This window comes from Corvus kubaryi, unplaced genomic scaffold (genome assembly GCF_017639235.1).
Source record: "Corvus kubaryi isolate FWS band 111438036 unplaced genomic scaffold, C.kubaryi_AGA036_p1.0 37341, whole genome shotgun sequence".
In the NCBI taxonomy this organism is placed as follows: Eukaryota; Metazoa; Chordata; class Aves; order Passeriformes; family Corvidae; genus Corvus; species Corvus kubaryi.
Window position 1 is genome coordinate 8,921,720 of NW_024581112.1, and position 23,838 is coordinate 8,945,557.

Consider the following 23,838-nt stretch of genomic DNA (forward strand, 5'->3'; position numbering starts at 1 on the left):
GGCGGGCAGGCACCGCCCTTCCGTTGCCATGGCCGGGAGGGGCGGGCGGCGGGCGGGCGTGCTCGGTGCGGCCATGGCTCTCCCGGGGCAGCGCCTCCCGCAGGTAACGGGGCACGGCGGGGAGAGCGCGGCCCGCTCGCCCTCAGCGGCTCGGGGGGCGCCGGGGGCGGGACGCTGCCCTGGGATCCCGCTGCCCTGGGATCCCGCTGCCCTGGGATCCCGCTGCCCTGGGATCGCGGGCAGTTAGCACGGCAGGGTCAGGAGCAGGGATGAGGTTTCCCAGGGCTGGGCGGTCTGCCGGCGGGTGGGAAGTCCGCGCTGCACTCGAGCGAACGGCGCCAAAGTTGGCGGCGTGAAACTCGGGTTCAGGAAGAGACACGAGAGGTTGGAACGCTGTGGTTTGCCTTAGTCCCTGCCGAGGTTTGGATCGGGTGGCATGGAACAGTGGGCCAAGGCGGAATAACTTGCTCAGTGACATTCAGGGTCAGGTTGTGTCAACAGACGAGGCTCTGAGTAACCTGAGGTGGTTGAAGATCACGGAATCGTTAAGGTTGGGAAAGACCTCTAAGATCATGGAATCCAGCCATTAACCCAGCACCACCATGTTCACCACTAAACCACGTCCACAGGTGCCACATCCACAGGTTGTTTGAACACTTCCAGGGATGGTGACTCTGCCCCTTTCCTGGGCAGCCTGTTCCAATGCCTGATCTCCCTTTCAGTGAAGAGATTTTTCCTCATACCCAATCTAAATATTCCATGACAAAACTTGAAGCTATTCCATGTTACCCGGTCTGTTGTTACCTGGGAGAGAGACTGACCCCTGCCTGGCTACATCCTCCTTTCAGGTGCTTGTAGAGAGTGATAAGTTCACCCCTGAGCCTCCATTTCTCCACACTAAACAATGCCAGTTCCCTCACCTGCGCCTCTAAACCCTTCAGCAGCTTTTCCCTTCTCTGGATACGCACCTCGATGTCCTTCCTGAACTTAGGGACCCAGAAGTGGACACAGGACTCAAGGCAGCCTCACCAGTGCCAAGTACAGAGGGATAGTCACTGCCCTGATCCTGCTGGCCACACTATTGCTGACACAGGCCAGGATGTCGTTGCCCTTCTTTGCCACTTGGGCACACACTGGCTCATGTTCAGCTGCTGTCAAACAGCATCCCCAAGTCTTTTTCTGCCGGGCAGCTTTCCAGCACTCTTCCCCCAGCCTGTAGTGATGCCTGGAGTTGTGACACAAATGCAGCACCTGGCACTTGACCTTGTTGAACTTCATGCAACTGGCCTCAGCCCATCAATCCAGCCTGTCCAGACCCCCGTGCAGAGCCTTCCTGCCCTCAAGTAGAGCAACACTCCCATCCAACTTGGTGTTATCAAAGATGTCCCTGCTCTTGGCAGGGAGGCTGGACTGGATGACCTGTAAAGGTCCCTTCCAATCCAGCTCTTCATATATGAAGAGTAAGGTGCCTTGTTGCTGTGCATAAAACTCAACACACAAAACTTCCTGTTGAGCAGTGCTGCAGGTTTTTTTGGCAAGTAATACAAGATATTTACCCCAAAGCACCGCATCCTGCACCTGCAACCACCTGACATCAAAGAAAATGAATTCTAGGGTGAGGTTCCCTTTGTTTTGCTTCCTTGGGCACATCCATGCTCCCACTTTCAGCCTGCTTCTTGTGGCAGGTAGAAGTGTGCATCTGCTTCCTCAGGCAGCATCCTGGGCCTCTGGCAGCAGCACAAACAGAGTTCAGAAATATGGACTGTCTGGGGCACAGGTGTTACTTGTGAAAACACAGTGACATGTCAGGACCATTAACATTGCAGAGAGATGAATATGGGACAGGAAGTCTCTCAGCCTGGCTATGACAAAAAGCTGATAAAAATTTCATAGTTGCTGGTTGCTGGGCACTAGCTCAGCAAGTCTCTCTCCTGGGTGTTTCCTTTCTCTCTGTGTTCTCCAGTCTCTGTGTTTGGCATTAATTGCCAAATGAGTGTTTATTGCTTAATGACTTCTAAGTCCAGTTTATGCAATCAAGCAGTCGTAGAAATGCATTTCAAAAGAAATCTATTCCTTTTAACAGCCATGCTGTTTTGTGTTACATTCCCACTGATGTTTGCTCTCTGGAGGAGAAATTTGGATATAGGAAGTGTAAAAATTAATATCTTTAGAAATGTTTTTCTTTCTTTAAAGAGAGTGGACCGAGCCTCTGAGTATGCTCTCTCTGAAGCTTTTTCCCTTCAAAAGTCAAGGTATCCACAGAGGCCTTGGGGTCCTCTGACAAGTCTGGAAACCGCAGAACGGCTGCAAGATCATCATGAGGCCCGTGAGGAAGGTGAGCTAAAATTCTGCTTGCCACAAGCTGCCTGAAATGAACTGTTCTTGATCCAGCTTTGTTGTTCTGATCTGAACAGGCTCTTGCAAAGCTTGAGTTCACAAGAAACAGTTAATAGTCAGATGTCTTTCATCTAATGGAGAAAGGCATAAGAAGGATCAGTTGCTGAAGTTCAAGGTTGATCTTAAATGGCATACCTAAAAGAAGGATAAACTCTCTGTCTCCTGGAGATAGCAGGTCAAGAAAAGGATAAGAACTGCCCTTGAAGACACACTGTATGGTCAAAGCCAAGGTAGTGGGCTGTAGGAAACCAGGTGAAATTACCTGACATATTTCTGATAGCAGACTAGATGTGGAAATGGAGTTGCTCTATGTAAATTTCACATCTACAAATAATGATGCATAATTTTCCTCACTAATGAGCTAACTAAATATTTCTTTTTAAAGCCTGCAGCCAAAGGTGCTTGCTGCAGTTTGAAAGTAAGGCTGTGGTAGATTTAAAAAACAAAGAGGAGGGAAATTATCACCCATCAGTGCTGGGAATATGTCTGCAGTGTAAAAAGCTGATAGGAGACAGGATTTTAAAAACTGAGTTAACCGCTCTTTTACGAGTCAGCATTACAGAACAGGATGATGACACATCTTAAGAGCATCCACTTCAATACAGGAAGTCAGCTTTTTCACTTGTCATCATCAAGGGTTCAACTGACAACATGGAATACACTTACCTACTTAGAGTGCACTGTCTGAATGCATTATACAGCACAGAGGCTCCAAAGGAGCTGTCTTGGCTTTGGTGAAAAGCCTTGTCTTTTCCTTGGATGAAAAGGTTCCTTGCTTTCCTCACGTTTCTTTAATATTTTTGTTTCTCTGCTAGGGTTTTCCTTTTAATAGCTACCAATCTCTCAGAACTGTTCCTAGCTCAACTGAACTTCTTTTATCTGGAATCCATTATTACAATACTTAGTGGTATTAACTACACATAGCCCACTTTTCAAAGGAAGGTGTCAATAAGAGAAGTGCCAGAACGCTTTTCTTCCAGTTATGAGAAGATCACAAATCCCAGTCAAAAAAGTAACCCTTCCCCAAGTGGCAAGTTGTTTCTGCTCTTCTTTCTGTTATCAGATATATTTCCCTGTTCTGAGCTGGCCTGAGAGATTATGAAAGAGAATAAAAGTGATTGAAGGACAACAAACATTAGATTTATGCTTTCTTCAAAAAACACACCATTTTTTAGGAAAGTTTGAAAAAGGCTTTATTGCCTTAGAAATACCAGGGAGCATCTTCACTTTGTGTTGGGAAATATTTGGAGCAGCTGTTTGCTCCTGTCTGTTGACTGTGTGCATTACACTGTGTAATGACTCCCACTAGAGTGGCTGCCGAGATCCCAGCTCCTTGTCCATCCTCATCGCACGGACGGCTGAGGATGGCTCCACTTCTTGTGGGGCTGCTCCTGACGCCTTGCAGTTTACAGCCCTGTGTCCTGCTTCAGGAACAGCTTGGCCACCCATACAGCAAGGTCAGCTGGTTTCTTGAGGCAGCAGACACGTGAGCTGACCTTGCTTTTGAGAAGGAACTCTGAAAAAGGAATTCTTTTGTTTTTCCACAGAAGACTGGAGATGCAAACAGTCCATTGAAGGACTTCATACCCAGCTGTTCATTAGGCATTTGAGCTCACTGAGGAGCACCACATCCATCATGGGTGCATTCCTGTAGCTGCAGTCTTAACCCTGAGTCCCAGGTGCAGTTTGCCACCTGACAGATTCGTAGACTCTCCAGTAGCTCATGTGGTACTTGCAAAGGGTTAACCTGTACAGATGAAGCAAATGTTTGTCCAAACAGCAGTTCTTCTGAATTTAGCATATGACAGCCTTGGCTGTAGATGTGGAAACCATCTAAGTGTCTACAAGTGCAGTGGTAAAACATATGAAAACTATCTGAGTTATGAATTATCTCATGTGAATTCCATCTCCTCAATAAATGCTGTAAAATAATCACGAGTGATCTAAATGCCCATGGAATCATAGTAGGAAAAATAAGGAGGAGAAGAATTAATTTGTGACACATGTGACAGGGACAAAATTTGGCACCTTTTCTTCCTGTTCTTTTATAGATCAAGAAGATGAGAACCGAACTATTAGCTTTATTCCATTTTCTGTTGCCGATCAGCTTGCAGTCATTCTCAGCGTACAGCTATCCCAGACTATTGCTAGTTTACACTTAGCCATATAGTTTTTTTACGCAAGTGAAGTCATCGGTCTCTTTCTTCATGGTAGCCCAGGAGCTGCTCAGTAAGTGGATGAAGTCCAAACTGCAACTGGAGCTGAGTGATGGAGAAGAGGAAGTTGACTCTGTCCTTCAGGAAGAGCCTCCTGCAGCCCCTCCGAAGTATGAGCACTTTGATGGTGAGAGCACTGCAAAGCAAGTCCTGGTTTCGTCTCTGAGGCTGTGCTGGGGAAGGAGGTCAGGTCTTATGGTTTATCAGACTGAGAGGTAACAGTTGTTTTGAGGCCAGGACAGTGGACTCAGTAGAAACAAGATTAAAGATGATGATTTTTGTCCCCCAGCTCTTACAGCATTTTGCTGTATGACTGCATAAATGCACCTCATAATCATTCAGTGTCTCCCCTTGTAAAAGAGAATTTTTTTTCTTTTGTGAACCTGTATTTTTGAGGCCTGTCAAGTTTATACAGCCGTTTGAGATGCTGAGAGGTGGGACAGTAAAAAATGGATGAAACATTGTTAGTGCTCTAGCGTGTTCAGTGGGAGACTGATTAAGACTCTGGGGATAAATGGAGTGCAGTCAGTGTGTCCACGTTCATCAGAAATGCATTCACAGTCTGGGGAAGTGATCCCTTTAATTACATTAGGCTTTGTGATCTGAGAAGGGTTTATTCATTTCAGACTAGCCTGAGATAATCTGAATTTCTCATTTCAGACTTGTGCAGCTATCTGGAATGTGAAATGGAAAGTTCCTCTGTCCAGAAATACCTTCAGCATCTTTTGCAGAGTGAAGTTGTGAACTGTGGTATAGCAAAACACCTTAGACTTGAAGAGATCAAGGAAAAAAAAAAACATGCAGATCCACGAATAATCATGGAGCTCAGACACAAGCAGGTGAGCAGGCAAGGCAGCTCAGTTAAAAGGAATAAGATGGAGGATTATAGGATTAGAGTAAATGCTCAGTGATACCTCCCCAGTATTCTCTCAGAGCCTGCAATAATCTCTGACTTGGAAGCAACTACCCAAAGATACTCTTCCCCAGTTCAGCTGAAACTTTACTTCATTTCCATGTGCACATTAGCCATTCAGCAGTAGCTTGCACAGTCAGCTTTCACTAAAACTGTTCAGGTTTTCTCCCTTTTTCTGAAGACTTCCAGGAAGAGCTGCCATAGCAGTCAGTTCTGAATTTGCTCCCATTAAGGAATATTGATTTAATTTCACTCTCTCACATGGTCAAGAGCAGAATCTCTCCAGTCAGTGCCAGCTACGGGTAGGGTTTCTTTCTTAATGTGAAAGGTGGATTGTGACCCAGCCTGGCAGTCTACAGGGAGCTTCAAATTCTTCAGCCTTTGGTGCTTGCTCTCCGATTTTGCCGATTTCCTCCTTCCCAGGTGAAAGAAAACCGAATGAGGCATCAGAAGGCTTTAGAGCTTCAGAGACAAAAAGAGTCCCTGAAGAAAGCAATTCTGTCTGAGGCCAGGCTCCAAGCACAGGAGGAGGATAGAAGGAAGGCCCTGCAGGCTAAGAAGGAGGAGGAGGAGATCCAGAGGGAAATGGTGAAGCTTCGAAAGGAAATGGCTGAGAAGAAGCACACTGTGGCAAAAGTTTGGAGAATGTAAGGAAGAGGGTGTGTGGGTATGTGTGTGTGTAGAGATATGAAAGCACTTATCAGCTCCTTTTGTTAAATGTAAGAGCAGTGGTGATCCCAAACAAAACAGCTGTTATTGTCTCTGAACTCTCCCAAAACCTTTTAGTCTTTTGTTACCAACATCAGTGACAGAGTTTTCCATGAGTGGGAAGGTGGGCTAATATAGTGTTATCCTCTCCTCAGCCATTATGGTATGTGCACTGAAACACAAAGCAGGAGTATGTTTGCACCACTGTACATTCTCTCCATCAGCTCTGTGGCTACATCCAGCCTTGTTAGCATCTAATGCCACCAGAAAGCCAGTACACAGAAAAAAATAAAAGAAAAAAATAGTCTGTGTTGAAAGTCTAGCACTTGCAATACTTTCCCTACTATGAAAGATAAAGAGCATTCTTGGCTGAGGATTCTGCAGAGACATAATTTTTTTCTTTTGCTGAGCTTGGATTGTCACAGAGATGTCACTTTTAGGAATGCCATTTATTTACTTAGGCAGCCCTGAGATCCTAAATCTTCTCATACAAGTGCTTAAATGAAATATTTACTGAAATTATTTACTATTTTCTTCTGCCTTCTATATTTAGAAAATGCACCAGACTGTTTAATCTCTGGGACCCAAAACCATTACAGAGGTGGTTTTTAAGAAGGCCAAGTTAAAATAATCAGCAACTTTCTAAGCTGTAGAGGTGGTTCTTTTGGAATTGGCCAGAAAGAGAAGGTATTAGATGTATATCAGATATTAGATCTGTATGTTTGTTCACTTTGCAGGGAGGGGAAGATACAAAAAAAACCTCAGAAGCTGTCAGTGCAGGAGGTGTCTGTTACTGTGTCACCACCCCTGGTCCTGAAGAGAGAAGAGCAAGGAGAAGAGAAACAGAGAAGGACTCAGGAGCTGCTGCACAGGATTCACATCAGTAAGCAGAGAGTGAGCATCACCTTTCTTTATCTGAGACTCTGAGCTCCCTGCCCTTGGCTACCATTTGGAAAATGAAGTAAGAAGTCATGGTTATGCAGAAGTTTTTACTTTTTCCAAGACCTCCTGATACCAGGAATGTATGAGAGCAGGGCAAAAAGTGTCTTATAAGACTAGGAGCAAGAAATCCTGAGGTGCCAACCCCAGTGGGCCTGTGCCTTCAGTGTACTTAGTGGGACATTTCACTTAGAATTGTGGAAAAGACACAGCTCTCAAGACAAGTGAGACCATAAAGGCTTCTGCAATCAAGAAATAAGGGGATATACAGAGTAGGAAGTGGAGTGAGATTTGTTTTCCCTCAAGGAAGGAAATAAAAGGAGAAAGTGGCAGAAAAAAGGCCTGAGAAGCCCTTATTGTGTGTGTGGGAAGGCATTTTAAAGACTGCTTTGCAGACTCTATTTCAGGAACAGGGAGAGGAAAGAGAAATGCTGCAGCCTGGGATGAATTTGGAGCTCTGAGAGTTGATGCACGCCAGGACATCCACAGTAACAGGTTCCTCAGGGACCCCCTTCCACTCGGTGCAGTAGGATATTCTGTGTTACTGCAACAGCTCTTTCGAGGCAAACAAACTTTAATAATTCCCAGTAGGAACCTCTTTCTTTTACCTTCATTTTTCTGGTACCATGGTCAGCTCTGGGTTAAACACGTATCAAATACTTGCAACTGAAGAGTGATCTTTTAGTACTGAATAATTTTCTATGGGCAGTCTGAGCAAAGGGAATAAATTTCCTGAGTGGAGGTATGAATGCTATCCATCACATAATGTTTTCAATTAATAGAGCAGTCATCATCGTTGATGTCTATATGTCTACATCTAGGGGTTTTTTCAGCAGAAGAGTCCCATCATTTTTATGGTGATTCTCCTCACAGCTCAATCCATCTGCCCATCTGCTGGATTTGAGTTTGGCTTGCTGTTTAGCAGCACACAACCTCTCTCCAGCACAGTCTAAGCTGTGAAGATAAGCCTGAATGAAACCACAGAACAATTCAGGACTGGCATAATGGGAGAAGCCACAGCTTGGCTGAGCTAAGCAATAGTGACATTTTGATTACTTTCCTAAAGCAGAAAGAAACAGCTAATGCATTGACTTTTTGTAAGTCTCCATTTGAAGATTTCAAGTGAGAGAGGAATGCAATTAACACAAGGCACTATGACAAAAAGGGAACAGCAGAGTCCTGTGAGTTGACCCACTTGGAGGATCAAAATGAACAGTGTCTGCAGTGACAGGGCGAGAATTATGGGGTAGATTAGATAGCAAATTGCTGCTCTGTACAATGTAAATTACTCCCAAAGGCAGCGAGTCTAATTACACAATAGGGGAAAGGTTTGGCTTCCTACTGGAACAAGGATGAGCTGAGGTGGTGTCATAAATTCACTCTAGGACGTGACTTGATTTTTGTCTAAGTTAAAAAAAAAATTTTTTTAAAGCAGGACTTCTTCACACGTGTTCTCATCTGTAACATCTTAGACATTTTCTAGATTTAAGAATATTTTCCATGTCTCTAGAAATTCTACGTTCCTCACCCATTTCATTCCTTTACACTTGGTGAACTAAGTGCATTTCATTCCAAAGCATGGATCCCCATGATATGATGTCTCTTTTTAGACCCTTTCTGCTTTTTGTAGAAGACCTGCACATGCTCTGCAATACTTTTTTTTCTTTATCCTCAAGGTAATTGTTGAAAATGAGGATTCTAAAAAGAATCTCAAAAAGGAAAGTTAGAATAGGCAAAGGGCGGAGAGGATCAGTATTTGTGTGGCAGACTGTATCTTGCTCATTGGTTTTTTGAAACTCTCCCATGCAGTGCTTGCAACGACATTTCTCTGCTTGGCTGAAAGTCATTCTGGAGCGCAGAATTAAAATGGGAAAAGCCAGAGCCCTTGCTGACTGGAGATGCCAACTGAAGGCCCTGCGAGCTTGGAGAAACTATGCTTGGGCCCAGAAAGTAGAGCAGGAGACACAGCAATTGGAAGTTCATCTCCAAGATCAAAACAGGTAGTGACCCTTTACTGTGGAATTCCTCCTACTGCATCCGTACTTGGGCAGAGTGGTGATCAGGGACTGTAAAAGGAGCCTGTCAGTTACCCAGCAGGAGGGAAACAGCAGCTTTTTGAGAAAATTGCTACACTGCCTGCAGTCTGCCAGAGGCATTGTTGCACAGATGAAAAGGAGGACAGATAGAAACAAGTGCTTTAGCACTTTCCAACAAGCCTCAGTCTCTCTGTAGGTATCTTTCCTAGAAATCTCACCCTGGCTCGCTCTGGCCTCCAGAGAATATGAGTTGCCAAATTTATTCCTGATTAATATATTTGCTGTTTCAGTAGTAGTGTAGCAGAGATCATTTTAGCCAGTGCCTTTGATTAAGGAGGCTGTTGGATGAATTTCCTACCATCCAGAGAAACACTGCTCTTGCAGGTGTCTGGCAGGCTGCAGTGGTGAGACACTGTCACTTCCCCATATGCAGCTGGCCAGGGAACACGATACCTCTTTCACAACTATCCTGCATTCCAGAGATGACACAGGAAATTGCAAAGTGTGAACTAGTGAAACTTAATTCAGAATAGCAGCCATCCTTTCTGCCCTCCCACTCGTCCTTGGACAAGCTCTGTACAACTTCAGAGGGCCTTCAGAGTTAAGCAACAAAAGGAAATGATGTGGCTTTGTGCCTTGGCAGAAGCCTCACTCCTGCCATAACACAAACGTTTTGTCATTCAGGAAAACCCAACTGGCTGTGGAGCACAACGAGCGACGGCTCCTGCGCTGCTGCTTTCTGGCCTGGCAGCGCTGGAGCCGAGCAGAGACAGAACAGCGAGAGCTGCAGATCAAGAGGGTGCAGACAAGGAGAAAGATGGAACAGCTGCTGGAGGCTGTGTCACGGGGGAAAGGTGGGGACAGGCCACTGGAGGTTAACAAGCCTGGGACAGCAGAAGGAAACAATCATCAAGATTTACAGCAAGACAAGGTAAATCCTTCCCATGTAGTTTTGCTATTGGCATAGCTGTACTCTTAGAAAGTACTTACTTTATGCAATCTGAAATAAAAAGTACATTGTCCCAGAGGAAAGCTTCTTTCCCAGGGTGACCCCCAAATACCTGCCTGCAGCTGTTCAGAAGAGATGTCTAAAAATCAGAGGTAAATGTGAAGGACGATGGATGAGTTTTAAAAATAATCTCTAGTGCTGCCAAAGAACAACCCTTCATGTACTCTGATCGCAATGAGCATCCCACACCCAGATCACTTTTACTGAGAGATTAGTTACATCTTTGATGCCAGCTTAGACTGAAAAAGAATAACTTGACTGCATGACAAGAGATATTTTTCATGCCAGTGCAGCTCTCCAGCTTTTAAGTATGGGGAAAAATAGAGGCTGTCACTGGCTGTTTCAGGATAATGCGCATCACAGGGAGGTAAGAGAGGAGAATCAGAGGTTGCTTCCTTAAATTGTCTTTTGTCAGGTTGGATCCCCACCTTCCCTTCTGTCTATAAAACCTGTACCACAGCAGTATCCTGATGTCAGTATTAGAGCCCACACACACGTATTACAGGTCAAGCTTTCTGTTTGTCTAAGTGTAACCAAAAGTTGATTTCTTTCAGTGCTTATACTATCCTAGTAGGCCCCTATTTTTCTTCTGCTGCACTGATAAAATCTGTGCTGAAGGAATGGAACTGAATTTAGGGTTTGACCTAGGAATCAGAAAGCAGACCTTACAGCTGATGCCTCTTCAGAGAATGACCATGTGTCAGAAAGGTGCAGCCTCATTCCCCACTGTGCACCTGTTTCATGGTAACATTTATCAAAGCTGGAAAAGAGGCATGAGGAAGCAGCACCTTGTAGACTTCCGTCTAAAAGAGGACTGTTCAGTAGATCAGTTGTGTAGACCACTTCAACAACTGTTTTTAATTTTATTCTCCATCTGAGTGCTGAGCAGGGACAACACAGTCCAAAATGGAGTGTGCTAATCCCTGAAAAATGAGCTGTCCTAAGCCATGCTCCCTGACAAAATAGCCAGGATGTATTCCTGCCAAAGCTCTTGCCTCATCAGGACTTTTTCCTCCTGGTGAAATGGCACTCAGCTCCTTAAGAGGTCTTCCCCACAGCCTCCACTTTGTGCATAATGAGGCCCCTCTGGCCTGACTGGATAAAGACTGCATAGCTGAGATTACCCTACTTCTCAGGCATCTCACTAGATTTGCATTAAAAAAAACACTATGCAGGAAGGGTAGGCGAGTGCTTAGTTTTAATCAATGCCAAATTTTCCTAATTTCTTTTTTTTTCCCCTAGCCAACTGAAACTCACCTCATACAGAAACAGCCTGACCAGACCAGAGACCAGTCTAGCTGGGATGTTGTTCACACATCTCATTTCCGCAGAAACCCCAAATTTGCCTGGGAGATTACCATAAGACATGCAGCCCTGAGTTCCCAGGACCAGGCTATGTACAAGAACCAAATAGCCACTGTCCTCCAGCAGTTCCAGGCACTCAGTCCAAAGACCTCTCCTGCTTATGGTAGCCGTTTTGAGCACCGTCACGCCTTCCAGCAACGTGTGATTGAGGAGCAGAGGCAGCAGCTTCAGAAACAGCAAGAGCTGATCCTTAAACTGCAGGAACATCAGAAGCTGAGCAGAGATAAAGAAGAGGCAGCACAAGCTACGGCTGTAACCCAGACGTTTAACAATTCTGTTTCTCAAACCAGGGAGGAAAAACAATCCAGAAGCAAGAATACAACCCCTTTGAGGTATATGCCCTCAATAAAGCAGGGTCAGTTAGTCATCCTGTCTCGTTCCCACTCAAGCTGAGCCAGAATTTGCTAAGCATGTTTCAGTCATGTTAGTGCTATCTGCTGTTCCTCTCAGCTGTGACTTAGCCTCAAGGGAAGTATCAGACTAGCCGCAGTTCTCTCTCCTTCTCACCTTCTGCACTGGCTCGACACCAGGTGATCTCTACTTAGGATCCACTTAGAAACAGCAACACCAGTGCCACCCATAGTAGCAGCAGGGATCTATTTAGTCATGAAAAGAAGGAGTATCATCCTCCATATTTCAGACCATGCAGCAGCCCTGGAACTCAGTTCCTTTGCAAGGATGCATCATCAGTCCCATTTCAAGCAGAAGAAGGGTGTATCAGGGATAATGCAGCACAATGGAGAACAGAAGCTGCAAGGCCATAGGTGGTAGGTATGAGATGTAGTTTGACCACATTCACTGAAGAATTTCTTTACTCTTTTCTTTCATAGCCTACCTGATTCTCATGGGCCAGGAAACACAAGGGCAGCAGTGCAAGGCAGGAGGCCCTCCAGCTGGCTGACCTCACCTCATCCCGTACTGAAAGGTATTGTTCTAGATAGCAAAGACCATTCCAGACCGCTTTTCTCAACAGCTTATCTGGAAATGTCTCTCTTTGCCTCAGCTTTGCTGGTTGATGATTTTATGCAAGTAAAATTCTGCATTCTCTTTCCCAGTCTGATGAGTGCTGTGAGAGAGGGTGAGCTGTTTTCCTATCTGAGACAGGCATCTGTGAAGCCTGGGACACTGCAAACCCCTCATGCCCACACTTAGTACACTGTTGTGGCAGTTAGTCCTAACACCTGTGGTTGTCTCTGCTATGACAAAACTCAGAGAAGCTGTACAGGGTTTGTTGCCATTAGTCTCATTCCCTTCGTCATGCATGTAGGAACCCAGAGTGCAGAGAATATTTCTCTGCCTGTTTTGAAGGGGTTTTACCCCCTGAACAACACTGTTTTGACCTCCAACCTTGGAAAAAACTGCCTACTATTAGAAAAGAACTAGAAACTAAACCGGTGTGAATTAGGTGATAGAATACTATGTGATATTACCACAGGGTGAAAAATTTAGTTTTTAGGTCTATTTGCATAATAAATAGATAAAAGTAGAAAACCTCAAAATGGAGGATAAGTTGTAGTTAAAAGCTTCTTTCTTCTTCTTCACTAACTCCATATTTTGCAGCAGTAGTGGTCTGGGATGATTGGATAAAGAATTCCACAGTCCTGTCTACATGATTTAGGAACTTGTTGGACATTGGTAAAAAAGTGAAAATATCTTGCATTTTTTTAATTGGGTAGTTTATCTTTAAAAGGCTGTGTAAATCTTGATAATTAGGCTTTTCTCCTGCATTCTCTGCTCTGTGCTGTGTCTGGGTCATGCCAGTGACTGTTTCTCTGATAAGACTTAATAAACAACTATCTAGCAGCTGTGAAGGCTGAAAGTCTCCATTTGTCTCTCGAACTAACTCCTGGCAAGGACTTTAAAAACTCTCTCCCATCAGGAGAGATTCGATTTATGGCACAGATCTGTGTCAATGCATCCAAGTAACATTCAAACTGGCCAGTCATTTTCATCCAGCTTTGACAGAGGTGTTGAGATTTCAAAGGGAATTAAATGCCTAGTGAGACAACAGTAGCCAGGCTGGGGAAGGAACTCCAGATCCCTGCCTTTTTTGAGATATCTCCCCTTCTCTGGCCACACTGGAACAGCATTTTCACAATAAATATGCAACACAGCCTTTTCATCAGTAAATTAGGATTCTGGTTATATCCTATGGTGAAGTTCTTCTGCATCAATGCACAGTAGTCACAGCCTGCATGAAAGGTTACCTGGAATATAATCATTGTGATGTTTCAATAGTTTGGGCATCACCAGACCTTTTTTGCCATGATAGTTGGGCATTAATAGTTGCCTTTCACTACCTGTGTTCAGCTCTAACGCTATCTAGTCCAAGCCATCATTCACCCTGATTTGCCTGAACTCTGCACACCTTAGAGACAGCAAGCATTCAAGTGTTTGTGTTTAAAGATCCCCAAAAAAATCCAGTGATGAAGTTATCACTGCATGGTTTTCCCTTGCCAGAGAACCCTGGGACAGCTGAGAGGAGAAGAGAATCTGAGGAAACCTATTACCACAGGCCTGGTTCCTACGGTATATCACCGTGTCCTGCAGCCATAGGGAGGAGGAGGAGAGAAGATCCAACAGGCAGGAATTGTGCAGCAAGATTGATTTATTTAATTATTTTACAAACCTTTTATAGACTTTTTTCTTCATAGTCTAATTGGACAAGGGACCAGCCACCCCTTGGGGGTGATTGGCCAAAATCCTAAAACATCCATTGTCAAAATATTTTCTACTATACCATAAACAAGACTTTCCAAGGTTGCAGGTGGCTTGGTTGTTTACATTCCCTGCTACCTCTTCTGTGAGAGAGAAAAGTTTCTCACGGACTTAGAAAATAACAAGAAGTCCTCGCTAGCAGCATTTTTGTACCTACAGAAACCTACTGTGTTCAAAACATTTCAATGCCTCCCAGTTATTGACTGCTCCAGCCTTTGCTTTGTCTGCAACTGCAGAGGAAGCAAGCACAGGTTCCCAACTCTTCTGCATGTTCTGTGTGTAGCACCTTTGCTGATGGCCAGCAAGATCCCTGCATTGCAATTTACCTTCCAAAAGAAGCATTATGCAGCAGTTTCTTACTAGTGGGACCAAGTACCTGTATGTCACTGTGACAGTGATGCTTTCTGTCATGAAATTGCTTTTAAATAAGCAGTTAGAGCTTACTGGAGACCTTACAGCAATTGCTGCTAAATGATGTGCCCTGAGCCTCAGCCCTCAATCAGGAAAGGCAGGGACAAACCTGAACACAGCTTCTTTCATAACTAAGCCTTATGGCTGTGCCTGTCAACCAAGGAGGGTGGAGAGAATGTCATTACTGTGGTCCTGAGTCATCTCAAAAACATTTTTAGGTTCCTTGTTCACAACACTGCTGGCTGTAAGAGGCTGCAGAAAGCAAGTCCCTTTGTGCTGGCATTGCCAGGGCAGTGGGGCCCGGCACAGAGTGATGCATCCTTGTTCACCAAACTTCTGCCATAACACTGTAGCTCATTTCCTCTAAGCTTTATGTCTTCTGTTTCTGTAGGGATGGAGGAGAGAGCAATTCAGCGGGCAGAACAGAAGAGGAAACTAGAAGAAGCCAAACAACGAAAAACAGAGGAAAAACTGGTAAGGAAAGTGGAAAATGAAATAAAGTGTCTTTCATATCATTCCAGTTACAAGAAATGCTGATTTAACCCCAGAGTCAGGGACCAAGAAAAAGCCCTTTATCCAAAGCAGGAGTTTTATGACTTGTGAGAAAGCAAATGTCCATCACACATCAAAAGAAGTAGTTAGAGCTGCTTTTGCAGCACCAGCCCTGCTATAGCATAGGCAGACACTTCAACTTGAAGTCGCAGTTCTAGAAGCAGCCTCCCCTATCACCCCCCTTTTTTCACACCTACCCCATGATTGTAGCTTGTCTTTGCTGAGAACGGTAAGGGTGGAAGTGCACACAGAGATCCACTTGATGGGACCTGGCAGTGGTGGGGTTCCCCTCCCTGCCTTTCCTCTCTGGTCCCATGCAGCTTGAGGACATGCAGTCTTGCCTAGTAAAAATCTGCACCTTTTAGCAAATCGCTGCTGAAGAGGGAAGATACTGACAATGTTTGTATAGCTAATACACAAATTCTGTGATACACATCAAACAGAGGAGCCTTCTTCAAGTTAGGGTATTAAACTGTTACTGAAAACATTGCTAGTAAGTTGCATTAGGAGTAGAAAGTGTTATCTTCAGTGTTTGGGGAAAGAAATGTTTGGGTACCTGTACAGCTGCTTTGCATGTGGAAATTAAACTTGAGAGCAGGGCCCAGGGATTCAGAACTGACTTCAGTAATCAAATTCTCAATAAATGACTTGGTGTGTGGTTTACATTTTTTTAGAGGAAGAGTGGACAAATACTGTAACTTATGGCAAAGAAAGATAAACATGTACATACATAGAAAAATAAATAGATAGATTGATGCAGATATGTATATAGGTAGTAAAAAGGACAGTCCCTCCTTCCTGTCCCTTCCACAGATCACTGTTGAGCAGAGATCATGTCTAGTATGTGAAAAGGTCTGCTTTCTTCTGAAGTTCCAGATGCTGGTCAGTACTAGAGGAACAGTAGGAAAGTTTAAAGATCTGTGTTCATGGAAAAGGTCACATGAAACAAATTGAATTTCACCTTTCTCCATTTCAAGGCCCAGCTGAAGGCTGAACAGGAAGCACGACAGAGGAAGGAAGCCGAGGAGAAGGAAGCACAGCGGGAAAAACGCCGGGAGGAGAGAAGGCAGCAGAAGCTGGTGACCAAATGTTTCACCTGTTTCTCCCCGTTTAGCAGGGATAGGGAAGAAGATCATTACCCACTGGTACTCAGTCAGCAGCCAGAGTAATGTGAACTGAAGGTCTTCACTGGTAGAGCAGAGTTCCACAGCCACGGCACCCACAATACACACTCACAATCTTCCCCTTTCTGGCAGCGTTAGGGGAAGGGCTGTGTCCCAAACGTGCTATGAAGTATATGTTGTCTGTCTCCTCAGCAGGACTAGAGGTCCCAGCTGCTGGGCATTCTCTGCTGAGACAGAGCCACATAAGCCCCCCACAGTGACAGCATGTTCAGTCTACTCTCAGACTCCATCCACTCTTGTCACCCCTCGATTGTACACAGTGATACCAGTCACAAACATGTGTTTCAAAAGTAAACAAGCCTGACTGCTGTATCAAGGGCAGATTTCCACCTGAAGAATAGAAGCATTCTCTCCTTGGAGCTAACCTAGGAATATCTGCACATCATTACTGTTAGTTGGAAATTACTTGTCCTAATAACCCAAATAGTACATTTGAAATCCTACAGGAATTCAACCTACAACTACTGATCTGCTTGGAGTGTTTTAGTACGTTTGACCTTCATCCCTGAGTATCAGTCAAAAGTAGTATTTTACAGTTATGAAATGCCCACATCCCTCCCCTTTTGTTTAGGCTAAATTAAGTGGTAGGGTCCATGCATAAACTCAGAACCATCTTTGGACCTCAAAGGAGGTTCCTGCCACATCATCTCCCAGGAGAAGACAGTTTGCTTTAGGACACAGGTTCTACTACATGGGGTCATGTCTGGTGTGCAGTGCTAAAGATGATACAGATCCCTATTTCCTGTCAGGTCAGAACCTCCAGCTCCAATATGATAATCTATTGTCATTGCTTAATATCCTCTTCATCCTGATGGAATTAAAACTACTGCTTTTTGTATTGCAGAAAGAACTGGAGAAGCAGAGGAGGCTGGAGAAAGAACAGCAGCTCCAGAAAAAGGCTAAAGATCATTATGAGAAGGTCCTTCTCAGAAAGCTGGGAATACTGCCATGGAAAAGGCTGAGGGAGCAAGCCAAAGAAAATGTAGTGGTAAGTGCTGAGGGTAAAGGAAATGACTGGTGCCATAACAGGAAGGGAAGAAGAGTAGATGCAGCACTTAACAGAAGTCTTAATAGGCTTTTAGGTCAGATAGAGATGGAAAAAGCAAAAATTCTCCCTGCATACCTTGCCCTGTATTAGTTCTTTAAATCAGCCCATCTGACAATAATCATTAAAAGCCACTAAAAACTTGCAGGGATGGCATCCTCATTTATAGCTGATTAACCAGGATTAAACAGAAAAAAAATAATTGAAGTTATATGGCATGCACCTGCCAGTTCTCATACTCCACAGCAAAGCTTATCAGTGAGATACCACCAAGCAACTTCAGCTGCAGGAGTTAACCCCAGCCTGTCATCAGGGCTTTCCCTCTCTCTGAAGTTGCTGGTACAGAGCTGGCCACTGCTAGTGGCAGGACACTTCAGGTGATAATCCAACAATCTATTCTGTCCTGGCCCTATCCTCAGTGCAGAACAATGAGTGGCAGCTTCCGAGACCTCAGTGCAGGAGTATTGCTAATGAAACATTTCCACACGTGACTGACTCAGCATCCCTTATCAGGGGGAGACTGATAACACTCAGCCGTATCCTGAAGATCGAGCCAGAGCCCAGGGCTAAGTTGGAAAGCTTCCATTTAAGTCACTGGAACTGAAGCTACTCACAGTACTTCACCAAATGCACAAAGGCTTCCAGCTGGGAAGAAGTAGATGGATACAAGCTGTTCCATATGTCCACCCTGCTGGTCAGCATTATGGACAGGGTTGGACTAAGCTGTTACAGGCCATGCCTCTGCCCCATCCACAATCAGTTAAACTGAGCATCTCATTCAAAAGGGCATTCTCTAGAAGTGATGCAGCAATGGCCTGGTAGAGAGACTGGTGGTGTTCCTTATGCTGACCCCTCTTTGTGGGATCCTGTAAGTTATTCCAGCTGTCAGAAATCTGGATTTGGGGGTGACCCAAAAAGCTGAGATGATTTTCTAGTGCACTCAGTTTTCTGTGGCGTTATACTTAGGTAGTCACCAGTTCAGGTAACCAGCTGCTGTCTCTGCTGTTTTCACTCAGGTGGCACAAAGGCATCACAGCTTGGGCCTGCAGAGGAAATGCCTGATGAGTTGGCTGCAGGATGCCCAGCAGAGTCTCAGGGAGAAGATGTCTCGGGCTGAGGACTTCTACTCCCAAATGTTACTGAGGCGGGGCTTCAGGAACTGGCTAAAGGTTGGCCTGCACCACAGTGGAGAAATGATACCAAGAGAGCTGGCTGCCTCCACACTCTCCCCTCACCACAGTGCAAATTCACTCACCTGTAGCACAACCTCTGCAGAGTTTTGCTATCCCCATTCCAGCAACATTATTCCCTTCTTCAGAGACCTTCTCTCAGCTGCTCGCTCTCCATCACTATCTTCCACCCAGAAGTTTCTCCTACACACTGCTCCTCCACCCTCCGCTCTCTCACCCTGCTCCCTGCTGGTTTTCCTCCACTCCTGTACCCACTACCCTTCATGTGCCCACTACCCTTCACTGCCACAATCTCAGCACTGCTCTATTTATTGGGCCAGAGGTTGGGATAGAAAAGAAGAAAAAAAGCCATTCTCACCTGTTTCTTTGTCCTCCTCCCCAGTACAAGGATTATCTCTCCACTCAGGAGGAGAGAGCAGATACCTTCCACACAGTCTGCCTCATGAGGAAGTACTTCTGGGCATGGTTTGATCATATCATGGAGGAAAAAAGGGCCTTATGGGAGAGGCTGAAGATTGCTACTGAACACAGTAATAAGTAAGTGTATGCCCTGACCAGCAGTCCTTTTTACTTCAGTTTAATATACCCTGTAGATGATTTTAGGGACTACTTTTGACAGGTCAGCTGCTCTCCAGGAACACAGGAAAAACAGGTTCTATACTGCTGGTGTTTTGCTTCTGTGATATGCACAGACAGCATCAGCTGGTTTATGCTAAGTTTCCATGCAGCCTGGAAATGAAAGTGTAATGGCATCCTTCACAGGACTTTTAAATCTCAAAAAAAGAGAATACAGTGAAAGCCTAAGTAAGGATAAGTAGCTGAAACTTTCTAAGCTGATTAGCAGATCTGGCCACGCAGCTTTTGCTAAAAGCTGCCTTAGGAAAATCTTGAAGTACAATTATAGCAAGCCAAATGATTGTGTAGGAATTACATAGTACTTTTTTGTCCACAGCAGATTATTTAGTTCTTAAATCCAAAGTTGATCAACTAGAAATCCTGCTTAAGGAGTCTTTACATTTTTGCCATCACCAGCCTATCTTGACAGCAAAAACTAGAGCAGTCAGTTCTACCAATCATGACTGGAGCTGGACACACCCAGTCCACTCCTTGTCCCATAAAAAGCATTCTAGCAGGAAGAAAAAACTATTGTCAAAGTTCAGCAGAAAACAGAAGTCTGTTCACCTGCCTCACCATGAAAGAGCATGGTAGTTTTATGCAGTCATGAATAGGCTGTGCCTTTGCACAGCCTCAATGGGATCTGCAGCACCTTGGAGGAAGAATTGAATTAAATTAAATTCACCTCTTACATAGTAGGGCAGACCTGTTCTAGCTTGCTGCATCAGTAAGTTCTGAATAGTGCACAGTTTAACATTAATAAGCCAGCAAACTGGAGGAACCAGGGGAAAGTCAAACCCAGGAAGAGACTGGATTCGTTCTACATATGACCTCCTATTAGGAGCACAATCACCTGTCATTCCTTATTATCTCTTCCCCCACCAGCAAAAGGCAGTTCAGACCTTGCCATAACAAACTCTTCTTTAGACAGGACTGTTGGTCCCTATTACCCATGTGGGAACCCAGGGCAGGGCACCTGTGATGGGGTGATTAAAATCAGGTAAGAATTGGAGCCCAGCTGCCTCCATTCCCAAGGGGTTGGTCTGGACCAAATGAACCTGCATTTTTCCTAAAGAAACTTCTTTCAGAGGTCCTGTTTATTCCTCAGAAAACGTCTTTCATCTTTAGAGTTCTAAGCAAACACCAGCTAATGAATCCTGTCAGAGAGAAGAGCAAAATTCTTGGTGGAGAGGAATAGAAAAGGGAAATATGTTATTTTTCCCCAGCATGATTGACATATCAATGAAATGGTCTGCATGTAGATGCTTAACATGTGACAGCCCTGAGTATCAGCAGAAAGGACAAATCCTTGAGATTTGAATTCCCCCCTCAAATAGGAGTGCTCTTTTGATTGCCTGTTATGTTATGAACACATCTGCACGTTGTCACCTTGTTCCTTGTGTCCCTAATTTCTTTAAGGAGACTTACACTGAACGCATTCAAGGCATGGAGGCAGTACCCATTACTGATGAAAAAGGAAAGGGAAAGAGAAGAAAGAAGAAACCAGCTACGCAGGAGAGTAGCTGAAATTCTCCCCAACTTCCAGACATGACAGAAGAGAGCCAGATGAGATGGGAAGGAGACAACAAGACCGATTCTCTTCAGTTCTATCTCCCTGCTGACTGAAACAAGTCCAAGGGGAAGGCTGACCAAGTGCAGAGGGTCTTATATCCAAAGGGAGCTCCCTGTGGTCACTGTTGTTGTAAACAAAGCATAGATGGAAGCTTATTTGACAGTTTCACTTTACACTTCATGGAGTCGTTCCCCTCAAGCTCCTCCTTGGGGAGGACCCCACAAGCCTCCGTAGGGGTGTCTTGGCTGGTGGCTATGAACCCCAGATAACCAAAGCCTAGCACGGGGTGTGTTTGAGGCTAAGGCCATTTCCACATGCAGAGCTGCAGCACTGACATGAATCTTCCTTCATCCAAGGAAGCACAGAACTGAACTTCATCTCTTTTTCCCTAAGCAGTAGCCCAGTGCTTTTCTGTTGGCAGTACTCTGGTGACAGCTTGTTCAGAGAGCAGACAGACCTGACTGTCAGCTACCCCTAAACACTGCTGTGAACTTGGCCACCCAGAGCACAGTTTCTAGCTAACTGAGCCAGGAAAGTTTGGATTAGAGGAGGTGAGGGAAGAGCTGTTTATGCAAACCGTATTTGCTAATGATCCAGATCACAGCACTGCATATGGACAATCTAAAACCTGGGTTCTTTTGCAAGAGACTGCCTTGTTTGCAGCACTGGCCAGCTCACAAACACAGTGCTTTGATTTTGGCATCAAGCGGTGATCCCAAGTTTATGAGCCTCAATTATCTTGTCATTTAAACACTTCCCAAGCTGTTTAATATTTCAGGGTATATTGTGCAAGTCTGTCTGGGCTGTTTCACTTGATCCAGTACTTCAAAAAAAAAAAGATAAAACTCCAAGAAAAAGGCAGATTGTAGCTTTTACATAAGCTAGAGCTGACATGATTAAAATGCAAGTCTCATACCTCTGTTTAACCTTAACCTGCAGCATAATGCAGACAGGGTAATGCTGTTCAGGTACAGTATGTCTTAGGAACAACTTACGGCAGGAAGCTAGAATCACTTCCGTCTCACAGCCAGATAGGCAAAGTTCTCCAAAAGCATTTGGCAGTACAGGAAGTACTTGAGTAACACCAGGAAGACAACAATAACAGTTTACTGTTATCTTGTAACAGATCATTTGTAAAACCCATATATGCACTGAAAATTTCCAATAAACCAAAATCTGAAACGAATACAACTGAGCTGTTGGTGCAGATTGTGTCAGAAGCCAACTGAATGGCACTGGACAGAAGGCCAGAACCAGGGACCTAGACCAGCACTAAATGCTGCAAAGTGGCATAGGTGGGTGCCCGAGCACAGCAGCACACTCCAGAGCTTTAGCACTGGGAATCTGTCCATGTAGACACAGGGATATGGTCAGAGACTCTCCCTGCCCACAAAGCCAGGCTGTCACACAGGCTGTTGGTGCAGGTCTGAAGACAGCTGTCACTCCCAGGTACCTCCCACAGCCATCCTGTGCAACACCCGAACATTCCCCATCTCCCAAAGGCGCAGTGCAGACCTGACCAGCAGCAGGTCAGACAAGCCTGTTCTCTGCAGAGAGCTGAAGGTGCCTGCATGGAGTGTGGGCAAGCTCAGACCATCTGGCTGCATTACGAGGCAGATTGTGAGAGGAAGCACAAGCTGGGAGAGGCTGGATAACTCGTGTTGCAGGGAAGAGCGGGCACTGCAGAAGGGGAGTGTTTTTTGCAGAGGACTGAGCCAAGCAGGCAGGGAGGAGCAGAGCTGGGGCTGAGCTCCCAAAGTAATGCTCCAAGTGCAGCCAGCAGCCACACCTGGTGCTAACAGCAATCCACTTGCTCTTAGTGCATTCTTCCCCATTGAAAGTCTCAGCCATGTAGTGCCCAATGAGCTCCTGGAACTCCTGAACCAGCCCTTATGCTCCCATGCTTCTGCTGGACTTTTCCTCCCTACTGGGGCTTGACAATGGACACAGCAAGGAAAGCCTCTGGCCCACCCTCCACCTGGATTCACAGTGTAAGGAGAACAGTGACCCAGAGGACAAAAGGTGAGGACATATCCTTCCTCACCTAGAGAGAAGGCAGCATTCCAGCCAACCAGAGACAGGACATGCTGTAGCTGTAGGGGGAGGAATAGGAGTTTGGAGCAGTAGAGTGGATGCACCCACATGCAGCCTGGAATTGACCCTAGTAACAGGCTGAATACATACTGAATTTACATCTTGCGCAGCAAAAAAAGGTGCCCCAAAGCACTGGCTACTCAGGGGTGTATCCAGTTTACTAAATTGCAGATTCTTTCCCCAGCAATGCACATTTTGTCCTCAAAGCCCACAGCTTCCACTCATCTCAGTGCCCACTCACCATCACGAAAATAATACTGTTTATGTAGAGCATAGTTTCCTCCAAAGAACTTGAAGTACAGTCAACATTTTGAAAACTGTCCTTTGCCTCCAATGCTCTCACCTTCCAGGGTTTCCTTCTATTCCTAGTAGCTTTGAAAGATTCTCCTGACAGATGCTCTTTGGTTGGACAGTTCCAGCAGCAAGAAGCTAAAAGATCCGGGGAGCTGTGCTTTGAGAGCCCTTGCCTACTGCCAGTGCAAGCATGGAGCTGAAGCCTCAGGTAGATCCAGCTGAAGAATAGGGAAGATGTTCAGGGATCAGGCACATTCATACTGAAATTAAAAGGGAGAGGAGAAGCCTCTTGACTTCCTTATTGATCCACACATGGCTGAAACATATACCTCTTTGGCAGAAGCAAGGCTGTGCCAGATGATGCACAGGATACCCCTAAAATCCCTGGCACAACGTTAGTGTTTTGCAAATTGAGGCTCCCACAGGAGGGTGACATGTGAGAGAGCTTGTCAGACCAAGGAAACAGCTTCAGCCTACAGCTGTACCAGAGCATTCCTCCTGCTCCAACACTTGGTTAGATGCAGATGTCAATGCCTTAATGCTGGTCATCAGCCCACACTCTCACAGCTCAGGCACACT

General features: G+C 45.2%; 1 protein-coding gene across 4 annotated transcripts; it reads left to right on the forward strand.

Moving 5' to 3' along the window:
* Positions 1-28: 28 nt before the first annotated feature.
* On the forward strand, positions 29-22,057 carry CCDC191 (coiled-coil domain containing 191). 4 transcript variants are annotated; one of them, XM_042031793.1, is made up of 16 exons: positions 29-103; positions 2,194-2,335; positions 4,612-4,740; positions 5,274-5,452; positions 5,950-6,173; positions 6,972-7,128; positions 8,983-9,173; positions 9,894-10,140; positions 11,461-11,915; positions 12,414-12,508; positions 15,104-15,186; positions 16,242-16,343; positions 17,293-17,436; positions 18,510-18,662; positions 19,066-19,220; positions 20,718-22,057. In XM_042031793.1, the coding sequence occupies exons 1-16, from the start codon at positions 29-31 to the stop codon at positions 20,848-20,850; spliced, it is 2,664 nt and encodes an 887-aa protein (XP_041887727.1). In that variant the 3' UTR covers positions 20,851-22,057. The 4 variants fall into 4 exon arrangements, with proteins under 4 accessions (XP_041887727.1, XP_041887728.1, XP_041887729.1 ...); XM_042031794.1 differs by having other exon boundaries at positions 38-103; positions 2,248-2,335; XM_042031792.1 differs by lacking the exon at positions 29-103 and having other exon boundaries at positions 677-2,335.
* Positions 22,058-23,838: the final 1,781 nt, after the last annotated feature.